Raw genomic sequence first — 17,585 nt, 5'->3', positions numbered from 1 at the left:
AACAATATGCCTATGGAAATAAATTAGAAACGTAATGTTACACTACCGTTAGCTAATGTTAGGAATTAACGGTAGGTAAGTAAGGTACGTTTATTTATATAGCACATTTCAGACGCAAAGGCAATTAAAGAGCTTTACATAAGCATAAATATAGAAAATAAATGAAACAAATAAAAATAAGACAAAAAAGAGAGAGAAAATAATATCGAAATGTATCTTAAAAGGAAAAGTATTTAATACTCTTATCAACATGGGAGTGTGCAAATATGCTTGTTTTATGTATATGTATATATATATATTTATTATTGGAAATTAATTAATAACACAGAACAATTACAAGTATTGTCCAGAAACCCTCACTAGGTACTGCATTTAGGATAAAAAAATATGCTCAAATCACAACATGGCAACCTGCAGACCAACAGGCAACAACAGCTGTCAGTGTGTCAGTGTGCTGATTTGACTATGACTTGACCCAAACTGCATGTGATTATCATAAAGTGTGCATGTCTGTAAAGGGGAGACTCTTGGGTACCCATAGAACCCATTTACATTCACAGATCTTGAGGTCAGAGGTTAGAAAAGTTACAAAAGTGCTTCACATAAAAACAAAAAAACACATCAATAACAAAATAAAAGTACCAAATAGCAATGTAACAACATACTAATTAAAATAGTAAACCTATAAAACAAAATAAAAACTAGAATCAGGTCAAATCAGGGAAGGCAGTGTGATAAAAGTATGTTTTGAGTTTAGATTTAAAGGAAGCCTGTGACTCAGCCTGGAACAGATAGAAGGCTCCTGCCCCAGGACCTCAAAGTACGAGCAGGGTCATGCGGGGATAAAAGATCAGAGGTATAGTGAGGAGTCAGAACATTTAGTGCATTTAGACTATTTTTACTATTCAAAAATGTACTGGAAGCCAGTGTGAAGAGGCTAAAACCAGGGTGATGTGTTCATACTGTTTACTCTGGTTTAAATATAAATATATACTGTATACACATATATATATATATATATATATATATGTACACACACACAACCTTCAAAATGCTCACAGTTCATGACGTCTACTAATATCTGATTAGATTTAAAGCCGTTTACGTCACACTATCTGTATTAGATGCCCATAAAATAGGATGTTAACATTAATGTGATGGGTCAGCTTATATTTGTTTCCATTTAATTTAAAGATATTATATTTGATGCTTTGTGTGATAAATTCATCTGGAAAATGTTGTCTGGTTTAAAGACAAAGCTCCTAAGAACATTTGTCCTTTCTATTTTTATCATGTCTTCATGTGTCATTTGTTTCATTTCCAACAGCCCACAAAGGTTGCACTGACAATAAATTCACACTAGATGGCCCTGAAGCCCAACAAGAAAATATTGACACCACAGAAGGTGAATGTGTGTCTGAATAGGAAGGATAAAAATTAACTGAGAGGATGTCATCACAGAGCTGGAACATGAAACTCTTTGCAGCGGTTCCCTTGATAGCTCACACAAACATGTGGACTTGTGGACACATTACTATACTTGTAAGGACCCTGTCCCTAATCCTAACTTAAATATAATTATTTACTTTAACCCTAATACCAAGTCAAACCACCCTTTGAAGAAGTGAGATCAGACAAAGTGTCCCCACAAAGCACAATAGTCTAATTCAATGGTTCCCAACCTGGGGGTCCCGACCCCACTAGGGGTCGCGAGGCCTTCTTTTTGGAGCAAATCTATAAATATTTTCATAAAACGGTCGCTATACGGTGACAGTAGTACATGAAACAGATAACCTGAAAAAAACCTGTGATTGGTCAAAGTCTCCCGTCACGGGCTAGATTTTCTAAAGCCTGAAAACAGAGCCGTGATGTGGAGCAGAAATCTAGTTATCTTACTTGAATTACAATATGCTGAAAGGTTATTATGGAATTTTTTCCCAATGATGCCAAAAATATACTGCCTAGTGAAGCTTTAAAAGTTCCTAAAAATAAGAGGAAAACTCACTATTTGGGTTGATTGTACAGTTTATTAGTTGTTCTGTACTGTTATTGTTTTGCATTGAATATAATATGAAATATCCATAAAATATGTCACTTAGTCAGGGGTCCTCAGTTTTCTCAATGATAGAAAAGGAGTCCCTGTAAGGAATATATGCACCCATCAGCCATAACATTAGGACAGCATGGTCACCTGAGCAGTCTACGGCTACGCAGCCCCATAGGCAACAAACTGCGATGTACTGTGTGTTCTGACACCTTTCTATCTGAACCAGCATTAACTTTTTCAGCAGTTTGAGTTCCAGTAGCTCTTCTATTGGATCGGACAACACGGGCCAGCCTTCACTCCCCACGTGCATCAATGAGCCTCGGGTCTGACCCTGTCAGCCGGTTCACTGGTTCTCCTTCCTTGGACCACTTTTGGTTCGTCCTGACCACTGCAGACCGGGAACATCCCACAAGAGCTGCAGTTCTGGAGATGCTCTGACCCAGTCGTCTAGACAGCACAAGTTGACCCTCGTCAAAGTCGCTCACATCCTCACGCACCTTTTTTTCTGCTTCCAACACAAAGTTCAAAGTTCAAAATGTTCACTTGCTGTCTAATATACCCCCCCCCCCCCCTGCCAGATGCCATTGTAAGGAGATAGTCAATGTTATTCACTTCACCTGTCAGTGGTCTTAATGTTATGGCTAATCGGTGTATATATACTGGAAAAACAAAGTTCGGAAACTTGTGTTTGGTGGATTATTTCTCTGTTGTTACAATGCTAATTGGCATTCTATTTTACATCGTTGGAAAGCCTGTTTATTTACCTTCGCAATGATGTCCAACTTGTAAGGATCATGCATTTGTGGGATGAGCAGCACAGCTGATTATGTGGGTAGCGCCCAAGAAAAATTTGCCAAAATGCTCTGCCAATGGTAAACAGTGTATTCTCATAAGGCTACCAGGAAGCCTGCAATGACTGCCCTTCACCGTCAGGCCCATTTGCGCTGGTGTCGACAACACAGACAATGGAACCTGAACATGTGGGGGAATGTCATGTTCAGTGATGAGTCCAGGTTCTGTCTGCCAAAGTTGGATGGTAGGGTCAAAGTATGGAGACGACGTGGAGAACGCTATGCTGATTGTTGCACTGATGGGGTAACAGCTTTTGGTGGGGGCAGTGTCATGGTGTGGGGCGGCATCTCCCTCACTTGCAAAATAAGGCTTGTCATCATTAAAGGCCATCTCAATGCAGGGAGATATCGGGATGAGATTCTGCAGCCAATGGCGATCCCATATTTCCACAATCTGGGACCTAACTTCATCCTCCGAGAAACAACGCTCGCCCCCACAGAGCCAGGGTTATCACAGACTACCTCCACAATGTGGGAGTAGAGAGAATGGAACGGCCTGCCAAGAGTCCAGACCTCAACCCAATTCAACACTTGTGGGATCAGCTTGGACGTGCTGTACGTGTTAGAGTGACCAACACAACCTCATTGGCTGACCTGCAATGAATCCTGGTTGAGGAATGGAACGCCATCCCAGAGCAACGTTTGACCAGGTTGGTGACCAGCATGAGAAGGAGGTGCCAGGCTGTTGTGGATCTTCCACCGCTACAGAGGCTCCTGACGGTGGATTAAATGAATAAAGTGTAAAATGCCAATATGTCTTGTTTGTTCCTTGTTACTGATAGAGAGTTCAATCATCCAATCCACCAAACAACTCACAACAAGAGTCAATACCAACAGGAGAATACACTGTTTACCATTGACGGAGCATTTTGGCAAATTTTTCTTGGGCGCTACCCACATAGTCAGCTGTGCTGCTCATCCCACAAATGCATGATCCTTACAAGTTGGACATCATTGCGAAGGTAAATAAACAGGCTTTCCAACGATGTAAAATACATACATAATTAGCATTGTAACAACAGATAAATAATCCACCAAACATAAGTTTCCGAACTTTGTTTTTCCAGTTTATATATTATTACTACATTTTCACTGTAAAAACTTATTAATTTTAAGCCCAATCATGTTGTTTTTTCCTAAACCTAACTAAGTGGTTTTGTTTCCTAAACCTAAGGAAGTGTCTTTGTTAAATTGAGCATTAAGCACCTGTTTACTTTTACCAAAAAGTGACGCCAATGGGTCTGACAAAGCATCGGTATGTGATGAGTTGGGATGAGAACATGTTGGACATTGGGAGCATTTCTATTGCCACTGCACGGCTTTCAATATGGCGACGGCTGAACCGGCTGTAACAGCCATATGAGAGCAGTGCAGAGCGGCGGCTAGCTCACTGGCTAGATTTGATTTTTTACAATATAAATCTTTCAAGGCTGTTTTCTCAAAATAAGGTTTTTCTCACTGAGCCAAAAATCTCCACTTCAGCGGCACTTACATACACCAAACTTTCCAGTTTCATTCCTATCTATATTCTGAAGGTTTCTACAGAGGGGTTTGTTCATATATCATTCATAGCCTGATATATAGAACATTTTATTTCTAAAAAATAAAAGACGGAGGCTGTTTATGGTTGTTCACAGTATTTTCTGATTCACAAAGAGATATCCAAAATCCCATTTGTAAAATCCTTTGACTCTAATATGTCAACAAAATGAAACAAGAATATTAAACCTGACTTTTGTTCAGATTTCTGTCCTCGAAATGTATGCAAATTATCATATATTTAATAAGATAATGCCTCATTTGCATATTTTAGCATGAACATTCAGAAAACTTGAAATACAAAAAAATAATTGGGGGAAAACTGGAGAAGTTTCATGGTGATATCTATTAGGTACATTTTTTTTACCCTGTTCACCTATAATGCCTCCCCTTAAAGCCAGGCTCATGTCGTACAGCACAGCTTCTGTTGCTTTCAGTGTTTTTGTCTCACATCTTATGCAACGTTCATTCTGATCTCCAGATAGAAGCCAAAAGCTGAATGTGTGTTTGCCCCCCGCAGGGTTTTCAGCACTGCTGAGACGTAGGCCTACAGCAGCGGTTCCCAACCTTTTTCCTTAAGGGGACCCATTCTCTACCAATGAGTTAACGGATGACCACGGATTAAGTGACATATTTTATGGATATTTCATATTATATTCAATGCATGACAATAACAGTACAGAACAACCGATAAACCCAAATAGTGAACATAATAACTGCAGGAAGTTTGTGTAAAACTAGCTATTTGGATGAATTTTGAGCAGATTATTTCCTGTGAATGTTGCATCAGAGATGAGTTTTCCTGTTATTTTTAGGAACTTTTAATACAATTCTTTGTCTGTATTATGTATTTGTTCAGTCTTTAAGAAATCATACATACTTAATAGGCTTCTTGTTTTGACAAATTCAGTGTTTTCTTCTCCCTGATGCTTGGACATTGTTCTATCAGCTCTTTGGTTGTTTTAACTGCGTACTTTAGTAATGCAGGAGGAAGCTCTTTAGCAGAGAGGGAAGACTCTGTGAATATAACTTGTGTTCAGCTCTTCACTGTGCCCTCAGAGGTAGAGCGGGTCGCCCACCAATCGAAAGATTGGCGGTTCGATCCCTGGCTCCTCCAGTCCACATGTTGCATCGGAGTGAATGAGTATTTACTGTAGATTAGATCCAGATGGGCAGGTTGGCACCTTGCATGGCAGCCTCTGCCATCAGTTTTTGAATGTATGTGAATGGGTGAATGCTGACATGTAGTGTAAAGAGCTTTAAATGGTCGGAAGACTAGAAAGGTGCTATATAAATGCAAGTCCAAGTCCATTTTAAATAATAATCCAAACTTTAAAAATAAGAATTTAATTTAGTTTTTTTTCCACAAATATTAAAGATAGGGTCGACGATATTGGAAAGCTAGTATAATTTGAAAAATAGCATCGCCTCAGGAGCTCCGTCTAAACCCACCCCCTCCCCCACCGAACCGCACCGCCGCATCGTAACTACTTCACAGACACAGAGCGGAGAGAGGACCTCAACTCAACAACGCTACCTCATGACAAGTAACCGCGGCAGTGCTACTGCAGGGCTGAGCTTTCTCTTCCATTCTCCAGTAAACGTGCGGCGGCAACGCGCTTTGAGTTCAGGCTGGAGCACGCTACGGGTAGAGTACGAGCAGGGAGGCATCTGATTGGCTCTTTTCAAGCGGACCGCAAGGCAGTGATTGGTAGACGTTTTTCAGGATTACAGCAGCTACAGATGACGGCTCTTTTCCGGTCCTTTTTCAGAGCTCATCAGTAATGGATCACTGTCGGGGTGTAAAGACCATTTCAACCAATATAACAAATAGTGTGTACTGGATAACATCGTCAACCCTGCCTTTAATGAACTGCTGAGATATAGGCCAACTGTATATTTTTAAAAAAAGTTATCTTACACCCCTTAAAATCAAGAAGGCCTCGCGACCCCCTGTGAAGCTTTGGTGACCCCTAATGGGGGTCGGGACCCCCAGGTTGGGAACCAGTGGCCTACAGCATAGAACTAGATTTGTGAGGTCTTTTCAGATTTGTGGCCCACATTCTTTATCTGTATATGTGTGTCTGTGTAGTTTATAGACGATCTTCTGCTATGATCCTGATTCTCTGTTTGTCTCGAGTAAAGCCTGCCGTGTGTCAGTTTATTAATCACAAACTAAATGAATGATTAGTCTTCTTTTCTATGTACATTTTTCTATGTAACATAACTTTGTAAATAGTTGGGTTATAGCTTGCAGCAATTTGATGACCTGATTTTTTACAGTACTTGAAAAAGAGTACTTTGTGTGTAATCTCTTTACATCAGATGTTTGGTGCGGTTTGATATCACTGGTTTCTGTCCAGGGTACATTTTACTATAGTCTTAAGTTATTGCTATTCATTCAAATTAATTATTTATGTCAAAAGGTTCCTTTAAAAAAACATAAAGACACACTTGATTTGGCAATGTTTACAATTTTATTTGGTATTTGTACAAAAAGTGTGATATAAACATATATACAGCACATAATACAACATACTTATTAAAGAAATTCATATAAATTATTAACGAAATAGCTAAATTTTTTTTCAATAAACAATTCTATTCAAGGTAAAAGTAACACAATATTCTTGGCATAAAATTTCCATACAAAATTGTACAAAATACCGTACAATTGAACAAAGCTGTGCAAAACAGCAAATTGTGTCTCAGAAGCAGATCCTGTACAGTGCGCATGCGCCGATGAAGCAACAAACTTAAGTGAAGGTTGTTTTTTTTGTTGTTGTTTTTTTAACAATGACATTTATGGGGTTCTCTTTCAGGCTTCTTACAAATGTGGTCACAGTCTCATATGAAAACAAAACACGGATTATATTCTCTCTATATATTTAAAAAAATAAATAAATTAAGATACTGTTATTTCTTCTTCGTCTGACTCTGAGAAGTCCGAGTGCTTACTGGAGAGAGATGGAGAGGAGATGCTGGACCCGGCCCTCATCTTCTCTCTCCTGAACTCCTCTTCCTCCTCCTCCTCCTCAGCTGAGGACTTCTTGCCCACGTCGCTGAGGTCCGGGTGCGGGTTGGCTTTGGTGGGCAGCGTCTGCTCGCGACAGCCGCCGGACGACAGCAGCTCGCGCTCCTTGGAGTTCCTCCACTTCATCCTTCTGTTCTGGAACCAGATCTTCACCTGCAGACACGGAGAGAGAGAGTTAACAGAAAGTGGAAACAGTGATGAGAGTTAACAGGGAGTGGACAAAAGCTCTGCGTCCAAATTACGCACGACATATTGACCCTTTTTAAACACTTGTGAAGTTTGTTTTTACCTGTGAGTCTTTTAGGCCCAGCTTAGAGGCCAGCTTCTTTCTGTCGGGCTTGCTGATGTATTTCTGTTTCTGGAACATTTTCTCCAAGGCCTTGCGCTGCACATCGGAGAACACCGCCCTCCTCAGCATCCCTCTGCGGGGCTTCCCTCTGGCGGCCAGGGGCCACGAAAAGGTCCCGGGAATAGGGACCACGGATGAAGATGCTATAATACAAACACAGAAGAGACATTGGAACCTGTTAGCTTTATGTTTTCTTTGCCAAAATATCTGTTTTTGCTGAGAAGAAATGATCCTTAAAACAAGCCACAAAGAACCAAAATAGGAATATGTTAAATATATTTTTATAAAACCACACCTATATGAATATAATGATTTGTCTTTAAGCCCATACTTTTTCTAACCGGTTATTATTGGAAGTTTTTCTCCCTTTGGAGCTATGCAATACGTCTCCGTTTTGAGTGAAATGGCACGAGGTGACTAATTAGCACATTGGCCGGTCCCCAGCCGCATTGGTATGGTAAAGAGGTAGCATTTCCTTTAAGGAGGCCTGTGAGGGCGGATAGAGGAGTTAATAAACCGTGAACGGTAATTGTGTAGTAATGAACTAACGCAGAAAAGACTCTGGACAGGCGGCGAAGGCCATATATTATCGCAACAAAAGGAGATTTACACTTTCAAACTAAACACAAACTGCATACCAGAATACTGATGCCTGGAGGGGAGAGGGGGGGGGGGGGGGGGGGGGGGGGGGGGAGAGGGGAGTGAAGAGTGGAGGGAATGGCGCTTTTTTTTCTTTTTTTTTTCTCCTTCTTCTTCTTCTTCTTCTTCTTCTTTCTTGCCTTCAAATCATTTTCATTAAATGAACACGAAAAGCTATTGAGGGCGCTGGAGTTGTTTTGTTGAGGCATTCAACTTAGCCCATGAAAAGATCTCCATTATGATTTGTCTGAATGAAAGCACCGGACTAGCAACTTTATAGACTTTTCTAAGAGATTATTCTTTATTATCTCGACTCGTTGATTGGCCCGCTTGGGAGAATAAACGTTTAGGGGGCACACACACAGAAAGATAGAGAGAGAGAGAGAGAGAGAGAGAGAGAGAGAGGACTGTTTGGTCAGTGGTAACCTATCCTATGAGCCGTGTAGCACGCAGGGACTAACTCTCTCCAGCTTGGATGCAGTTTAAAATAAACCTCTCTTTATTGGACTCCCTTGGAGCCGAGACACCGGTCCTGTCTGCAGACTGCTAACTGGACTAACTGGCCGTCTCCTCCTGACAGTAGAGCTGAATCAGGAACAACGACGCGCTATGTGGTCTTGTGAGAATATTGAAAACTCTCAATAGCGCCTAATAGGGAAATTAGTGCATGACTGGTTCACGCCTTTGCACCCCCCACCCCAACCCCCCTGGTAAAAGTCACTCTCTCCGGGGTGTGTGGGTGGTTCGCCCGGTGGGAGCTGACCAAATTGGTCACGGTGCTGAAAGCTTTGTTGGCCCGCCACGGCGGCCCGGTGGCCCCCCGGGCTCTGTGGGAAAACCCTGGGCCAGGGAAATACCAAAACGCCCCCAATGGGAAGCAAGGAGGACTAGAACTCAACACCACGCCTCAAATTTAGAGCGTGACGATTTGTGATAATTGGTTAATTAGGGGGCTGGTGGGTGTGTCCGGGCAGGGGCCACAGCTCAGGGGCCACAGCTCCCCATTAATAAGACAGTGATTTCTTCTTCTCTTGTAAAAAATATATATATATGACAGGGTGCGAGAGTGTTTTACATTTAAAAGCAATTAGTTCAGACAGAATTGTAAAGGTGCGGCTGTAAGGGGTGGCTGTGACTCAGAGGGTAGAGCAGGTTGTCCACCAATCGGAAGGTCGGTGGTTCGATCCCCGGCTGCTCCGGGTCACATGTCGATGTGTCCTTGAGCGAGACACTTAAACCCAAATTTGCTCCCGAAGGCATCGGTGTGTGAATGAGTATTTAGATTAGATCCTGATGGGCAAAGTTGGCACCTTAGCAGCCTCTGTCATCAGTGTGTGAACGGGTGAATGCTGACATGTAGTGTAAAGAGCTTTGAGTGCTCGGAATACTAGAAAAGCGCTATATAAATGCAAGTCCATTTACCATTTAAAGGCTGGAGAGAGGTGGATCTATACAGGAGACGTGCGTAAAAGTTGCGCCTACCTGGTAAATAAGGTGTCCTGAATATGGGGTGAAAGGTCCCGTCAAAGCAGGGCATGGGGAAGGTCTTGGAGGTCAGGTTGTGGAAAGCATGGTGGTGAGAGGACACTGTGGAGGAACATCACATGTTAAAAAGGAGAGCATGATGGGAGGACACTGTGGAGGAACATTACATGTTAAACAGAATCATTCCTGAATGACGCAGATGAATCTGAAACGAGCACAGAGTCCCCGTCTTTTACTCACCGGTCTTTGGTGAAGGTGCGAGGATGGCGCTCACTCCAAACTTGAGAAAAGTTGGGTCCTTGCTGCTCGACACTGACATTTTCGGCGAGCACGAATCGCGCGTCACCGCGGTGGTGGTCGTCGTGGGCGCGCAGCCGCCGAAGGACAAGGTGGTGGTGGCCGTGGGCATAGAGGCGCACACCGACGGGACGGTCCGGTTAACGAAGGCGGCGGGCCGGCTGATCCGCAGCAGGTCCTCCACCAGGAAGCTGGAGTGAGTGTGGAAGGCGGACGGCAGGCTGTGGTGGAGCGGCAGACCGGCGGCGGGCCGGTACAGACCCGGGTAGAAGGCGGGAGGCGCGAGCATACTTGGGATCATCATGGTCCCGGTTTTTAGAAAAAAAAAAGAAATCAGTGGTGTCAAATGTGAGATACTCCTCGTGTCAGCTGGGAGAGAATCAGTCTGAATGTCTGCTACCTCCTCTGGTTGTGTCACTCTGGGGAGAGCAGTTTTATAGCAGCCTGACCCCCCCAAACCCCCCTCCTCGAGCCTCCACAATGGGGCTCAACAGAGTCCTCCACATGGGTCCACATGGGTCCACATGGTCGCTTTCATGCCGCATCCCCCGGCCCGCTGATTGGCCGGAGGACGCGATTTATGATTGCATTAGACTTCATAAGCAAGCAACACACAATGTCCCCATCACAAAAGAGGCTCAGTCATCAATTTTGCATGTTGACCACTTTCCTTTCAATTTGTTTTGTTTGGCAGAGAGCGAGCGGCCTAATTAAAGAGCAATCTTTACAGATCCAGTCATTATAGGGGGGACTTTTAATGAGCACTTAAGAAAAAAAGATACTTTATTCTTCCCATTCAGTGTGTCTCTCTCTGTTATGCAGAATATACAAAACACAGCCAACTCGTTAAAAATGTAAAAATATTCTTTTATTCTATTTGCAGTGCGTCAAAATTAAACACATAAAAGGCTGATAAAAAGTACTATTAATAGAATATATTTGTTGTTAAATCTACATTTTTCCACAATGCGCAGCATATCAAATGTAAATCAGTTTTAGGGTTCCATAGGATTCTCAACACTCAATCTGGCCCTTCGTCATGGAATAATGTCTTAAACGGATTTCTGCTATCAAAACGCTTTAACAGATGTGTTAAATATTACTTTTTTTTGTTGCACAGGCTCCATTGAGCGCCCAGCAGAGCCGCAGCTCAGTGCGCACATACAGGAGAAGTGTGCGGCCTGCTGATCCTGTTAACCATGAACTAACTGTCACCCTCAGCTTCAGCTTCAGCTGCGGAGGAGAGGAGGAGAGGAGGAGAGGAGGTCCCCTCGGCCTTTCTCTCTCCGCTTCAAGAAAAAGCCCAGAGGAATAAAAAAAGCTTTATTTCTAAAGACGGTTTTGTTCTGCTATTTTAACCGGCTGAATAAAAGTGCATCTGTGATTTGATTTAAAACGCATTCATATGAGCGGACACTGAGAGCCCATATAAAACTCCCATTAAAGCGACTTGGAGCCTGAGAGTCGTGTTCTGTCAGCTTTGCCCCTGAAAACCCGTTAAAGAAAAGCAATTAGGCAAAAAATGCATCGCAGAACCAAAGAGGAGGAAAAAAAGAGCCTAATTGTTGAAACCCAATTACAATAAGAAATACGGTAAAACTATTTGGAAAAGTTTGATTTAGAATTAAAATCAATAAAGAAACGAAAAAAAAGGTTTATACATGATTTGATTTTATTAATCTGTATTTTAGTTTGTCATTTATAACTTTTATTGTCAGCTTTTGAGTTAGTATTTTAGTATTTTTAGTGTTTTATTCATTATTTTCTTTTTTTCTTTTACATTAAATATGTTTTGTTTTATTTTTCTACACTCTTTTTCCACTTAAAGAAAAAACACCGGAATATCCCGGTATAGATGGCGAGTCCGTAAGCAGTTACTGTTGTTTGCTCTTGATTATTAACAACCAAATAATATAAATTAATATAAATTATTTTTGATAATATTTTTTGTTTTAAATGTGTTTTTAAAATCAGTTAATAAAAATAAACTAAAGAAGAAAGGCTCCGTGTTTTAAAGTGTGCGTAAAAACAAACTTTTATTCACTTTAAAGGTCAATTTACGCACACGGTGTGTGTCCACATTATAGTCCCTCACTGACATTTCTGTTTCGAGTAAACCAGCCAGTCAGTTTGCATCATTTGGGCTCAGCTCAAATCACGATAAGTGGCTCGACATCAATCTAATATAAACTGGCCACAATCCCATAATTAAAAGGGAACGCCTCCGTGAAATGATCCTTTAGAGAGTCGACGCTCATCAGAGGTGCGTCTGCTTTATGAGCGCAAGCAGGACGCAGGACGCACAAACAGGCGTTAACACATCAGCTCTCCATCAGCTCTCCACCACCACCACCATCACCACAGCTACACCTCCGCTAAGTAACGAGACCTTCAAAGCTTCTTTTTTTTTTTATGAGCCTCGTATTCCTTCAGCCTCCTTCTTGGCTGCCTGAAATCCTCCTTTTGTGATCGCTAAGCAGATGGTTAGCAGGAAGCATAGGCTGCTCTGGCTGACCGAGACTAATTTCTACGAGCTTTGCAAGCTTGCCACGTCGGCCGCTCCTTTACCAGGCCGAGTAAAAACAGCTGGCCGCGGCTGAATTAAGGCCATTAAAAGCACATCTCTGAAATATTAACACCCACCTCCCCCTTGTTAAAGAGCCATCACTTTACCATAAGCATCCTAGGAAGCACTGTTTTACAAGTTTACATGGCATTATAGGCTAATTTGGCGTATTTTTCATCACCAGGTCCAATACGTTTATTACAAATTATTATATTATTGGTACGTATTTGTGAGTTTACAGTGTGTCTAACGATTAATTATTACAATTTTATCAGATCATATGTATTAATAATTGTATTCTTACAATATTAAATGTGGTATTTTATATATTTAATAGTCACATTTACACCACTTCATTATGTTTATGTGCATTTATGGTATAAACTAAGATCCCCACAGGGATTACCTACTGATCATTTAATTTCATTTATGGTATCCTTGGACGGGAAGGATTACTCATTTAAACCACTTATTATATAATATAGGGATTACCAGTACACCATACTTAAATTTAGAATATTCCAAAATTAATTTCCAGCTTTATTTTGTACAATAAAGAAGTACAATATATGCACTATATCCAAATATTATCGGATTGTTGTGCTCTGCAGGGCCCTGCAGCCAGTTTACCAAATAGATGAAGTTAAGCATTGTCTTGGCTCTCTCTCTGCTTCGTTAAGTGAAAGAGGCTGAGTAAATATGTTACCCATGCATGAGAGGCTCTCTATGGGCCGCCCCATTGTGCCGCCGGTCCGACAGGTGGTTAACTGTTTATTATTCCCTCATTATTTATCGGTGACGTGGACGCACCGAGGAAAAAAGAAGGAACTCCCCAAATCTTTTCACTTAACCGGGTGATGAACAGATTGTGCTGACTGGTTGCAGCCTCGTATATGTGACAGCAGTCACCAGTCCATCCATCTCTCCGCCCTGCAGCCATTCAGCCCGCATCCAACTCTCCAGCAGGGTTCGGTCAATTAAAAATCATTTATTTCAATTAGCACATCCATTCTGACAGATGTAGACGTTTTCTGTTGCATTACATGCCAAATAGCCTACTTTCAATACATTTTCGGATATCATAGAAAATGGACATTGTTTATCTATAAGTGCCAAAGACAGAAGTCTCCAAAGACATTACAAGGATATTGTAATATTGTCAATATTGTTATTAAAGGGGCTTAAAAAAGATAATAAAATGAATAAGAAATAAAGTTGAATTTCAGACATCAAATGTTGAATATTATAGGCCCTTAATGGGATTTTTTTCAATATAAATTTATTCAAGTACTGTTTTGCTTCACTTATTTCAATTTAATGATATTTTATATTTAATTATACTATTTAAACATTTGAAAGCTATAGGGGAGAGCGGGGTCGGTTTGGACCCTATTGTATATAACACCAAATAAGCTTCCATTACTCACAGACTACTTGAACAGTAATGAAAATAATTCTTCCCTGAACAGGTTTATTTTAGAAACCCAACTCAAAAACGTGAAAGGCACAATTTTATTAAATGTGCAAGGAGTCTATTTCCCCCAAATTCTGCCTCCCGGGGTCGTTTGGGACAGCTTTAGATTGGAAAAAAAGTTGCAGTCTAAATTTGAACACCTGATATATCAGCCCAGTCGCACAGCAGTTTGTGAAATAGTCATAAAATTTAATGTATTGATTCGTGTACATAGACACAAATTTCACATTTTTTTGTGAAGGTCAGCTCAAAATCAATTCGCATGTAGTTGTGAACCCGGGAAGTATAAAGAGAAGTGAATGCTGAGTAGAAAGGAGGTCAGGGTAGATGTGTGGCTCAAAAAACACAGGACTTTCACCCAGGAGACCGGTGTCCATGTCCTACTATGTGCAACCAGAAGTCAAGGTTATTTTATTTGCACATAACTTCCATACTTAAAGCTTCAGTAGGCAGTATATTTTTTGGCATCATTGGGCAAAAATTCCAAAATAACCTTTCAGCATATTGTAATTAAAGTGTTCTGAGAGAAAACTAGACTTCTGCTCCTCCTCATGGCTCTGTTTTCAGGCTTTAAAAAATCTAGCCCGTGACGGGAGATTTTGACCAATCACAGGTCATTTCAGAGGGAGAGCGTTCCTATTGGCTGTGCTCCGGCTGGTGGGCGGTGCTTGGTATTTCTTCGACTGTTCTCAACATGGCTGCCGGGTCACAAACTTTCTCATTTTACAGCTAAACAGTACACTACAAGATGTTTCTGAAAACATTTGAGGACAGAAATAGTCATTACAGTAACAGAATCTTGATTCATATTTGATCAACGCTGCCTAGTTTGACCGTTTGGTTGGAGTTCACGAGTGATTGACAGTGATTGACAGTGATTGAGACGGCAAGGCTCCAGCTCGGCTCTGATTGGTTGTTTTTCTCCGGTCTGTGAAATCTTACAGATGCCATTAGGAGCACCGGAGGACACAGAGGCACATGATTTTTTTCAGATTACCCATCTCATCACTACTGTCAGGATATAGTGACCGTCATATTTAATAATCATATTTGCTACATTTCTACCCACTCCTGCTTTGAGTTACTTCCGTAATTATTTTAACCCAAACTGGGATCTTTTCCTAAACCTAACTATGTAGTTTTGTTGTCTGAGCCTAACCAAGTTGATCTATTCCTAAACCTAACAAAATAGTTTTATTTTGAAAAAACTGGAGCAGAAATTGACACCTGCGTCTTGTGCATTTGCTGCGGAAAATCAACTCCTTTGGTGTGAGTAGATCTATCCTGTGTACTGTCTACTTGTCATATATTGAGAGCCTTTTAACCTTTTCATTTATTTGCTGGTTTAACGGTTTGTCTATGAAGGACAGGAATTGCTTAAATAACATTGTGAAAGTCTGCTCCAAAATCATCGGAGCCCAGCAGAGCAACTTAAACTCTATCTGGGAGAAACGTGTCCTCCAGAAGGCCAAAAACATTATTAATCACAACCAAATCCTGTCCAGTGAGTTCACACTACTGCCTTCAGGACGGCGCTATCTGCCTCCTCACAGAAAGACAAACCGCTACTCCAAGTCATTCATTCCTTCCGCCATTACACTGCTGAACGCAGAGTAACTATCATGAATGAACGACAACAAAAATGTCTTATTTACTTTGAATGTACAATTATTTTGCACTAACCACATAACGGTTGTCTGTGTTTGCATTTGGTACATTCTTGGAATACAATTTGCAATGTGCAAATACTCTTGGCACTTTATTCTATTCTAATTATTTATTTATTCCTTTATTCTTTTATCTCGTCTTGTTTTTATTCTTGTATTCATTGTTTTTATTGCGGATATTTTTAATTGTTAATCTCGTACTTTATTGTTCTGCACCTCCCCATATGCCACCTACTGTGTTCCCTCTGTCAATGATGATTGTGCAGTATGAATGTGTGTATATGTCTCGGTGGACTGCAGAAACTGAATTGCCCTTCGGGGATAAATAAAGCTCTCTGTATCTGTATCTGTATCTGTGTTGCTGGACATTCATAGGAAAACGCATGAAAAATACGTTGTTGAAAGTGGTGCTGAGTATCGCAACAAAAGGAAATTCGCGTCAATGTACGCAAATTTCACGAACTGCCATGAGACTGTGTTGCATTTTCTTTTTAATGACACATTATGCGTTTCAAAATTTCCCTAAACAATAGATCTAATATAGCCCTTCAGCCCTCTCCCTCAACTCTCAGTTGTCTCATATACTTGTAAGTAGTTTTGTTGCCTAAGCCTAACCAAGTTGATCTTTTCCTGAACCTAACTAAGCAGTTTTATTTTGAAAAGACTTGAGCGGAAAGTGACACGTGACATTGTCACATGTTGCTGGACATTCGTAGGAAAATGCCACGAAAAAAGGGAAATTTGTGTCTATGTAAACAAATCAAATAGATTAAAGTTTTGTGACTATTTCACAAACTGCTGCGAGACTGTGTTGCAATGGCATAGTTGCTTTCTAACTTGCTAAAAAGACACTGTCCCAATTATCATTATTAATAATTAAGACAATAATATAAAAATAACATGCAGAAATGAACCCTTTGACATAATAAATACCTAAAATATAAAATATAAAGTACTTGCAATGAAACATTTTCTCCTCTAGTATTGCTTTTTACTGAAGTGAAGTGTCTGAATACGTCTGCCTCCATTACACATTATCTTTCAGACTTGAGTCCATGGTGCCTTCAAATGTCACAGTTCTTCTAGTGAATCCTCATCTCCTGCCATGTGAAGTTAACCAAACAACTATTTCAAGTGGATTCAGTTCGTGACTGGGCTTCACCTCAGTGGTGGCTCCCACTCTTGGTGTTTTGGCCGCGGCTTCACCTCGGCTCGCCGGCGGCACCGAAGGAGGCTCCTGCAGCATCTGGCGCAGGCGGTGCAAAAAAAGCCAAGCTCGGCACTGAGCGAATTAGCAATGCCACAAGATTCAGAAGAGCAGTGACAAGCATTAAATCGATATTAACTTTGTATTAAACATGGGCCCCCTCCCTCTTCCCCAAATGGACTGGAGCCATATCAGTGCACAAAGCGCTCTGTATGAACTCTGGCTGCACCTGTTCCCCCCTCACTTGGCCATGGGAGTTCAACTTCTTAGTTTCACCCCAGGCGCTTTTCTTTTCGTCTGCTTCACCCCACTCTGAATTCTTTCAGTTGGGCTTTTGTCATCGTTTGTGATCTCATCTTCACCTCCCACGTTTACAACTCATCAAGTCACATCATTAAGGACACGCATTTACATTTTCATTAAGCGTCCA

General features: G+C 41.1%; 2 protein-coding genes across 3 annotated transcripts in view; both read right to left on the bottom strand.

Annotated features, from left to right (window-relative positions):
• The window catches only part of ubap1lb (ubiquitin associated protein 1-like b), a 424,774-nt gene that overhangs the window by 116,639 nt on the left and 290,550 nt on the right, over window positions 1-17,585 (bottom strand). The gene's annotated exons all lie outside the window — the stretch shown is intronic.
• dbx1a (developing brain homeobox 1a) lies at window positions 6,905-10,644 on the bottom strand. The gene is made up of 4 exons (XM_074626118.1): window positions 10,185-10,644; window positions 9,942-10,046; window positions 7,761-7,963; window positions 6,905-7,624 (listed from the first exon to the last, which is right to left on the bottom strand). Exons 1-4 carry the CDS (start codon window positions 10,543-10,545, stop codon window positions 7,343-7,345), a joined length of 951 nt encoding a protein of 316 aa, XP_074482219.1. The 5' UTR covers window positions 10,546-10,644; the 3' UTR covers window positions 6,905-7,342.

The sequence above is a fragment of the Sebastes fasciatus genome, chromosome 2 (assembly GCF_043250625.1).
Source record: "Sebastes fasciatus isolate fSebFas1 chromosome 2, fSebFas1.pri, whole genome shotgun sequence".
NCBI lineage: Eukaryota > Metazoa > Chordata > Actinopteri > Perciformes > Sebastidae > Sebastes > Sebastes fasciatus.
The sequence above is the reverse complement of the archived record's forward strand: the minus strand, read 5'-3'. Positions and strand labels throughout refer to the sequence as shown.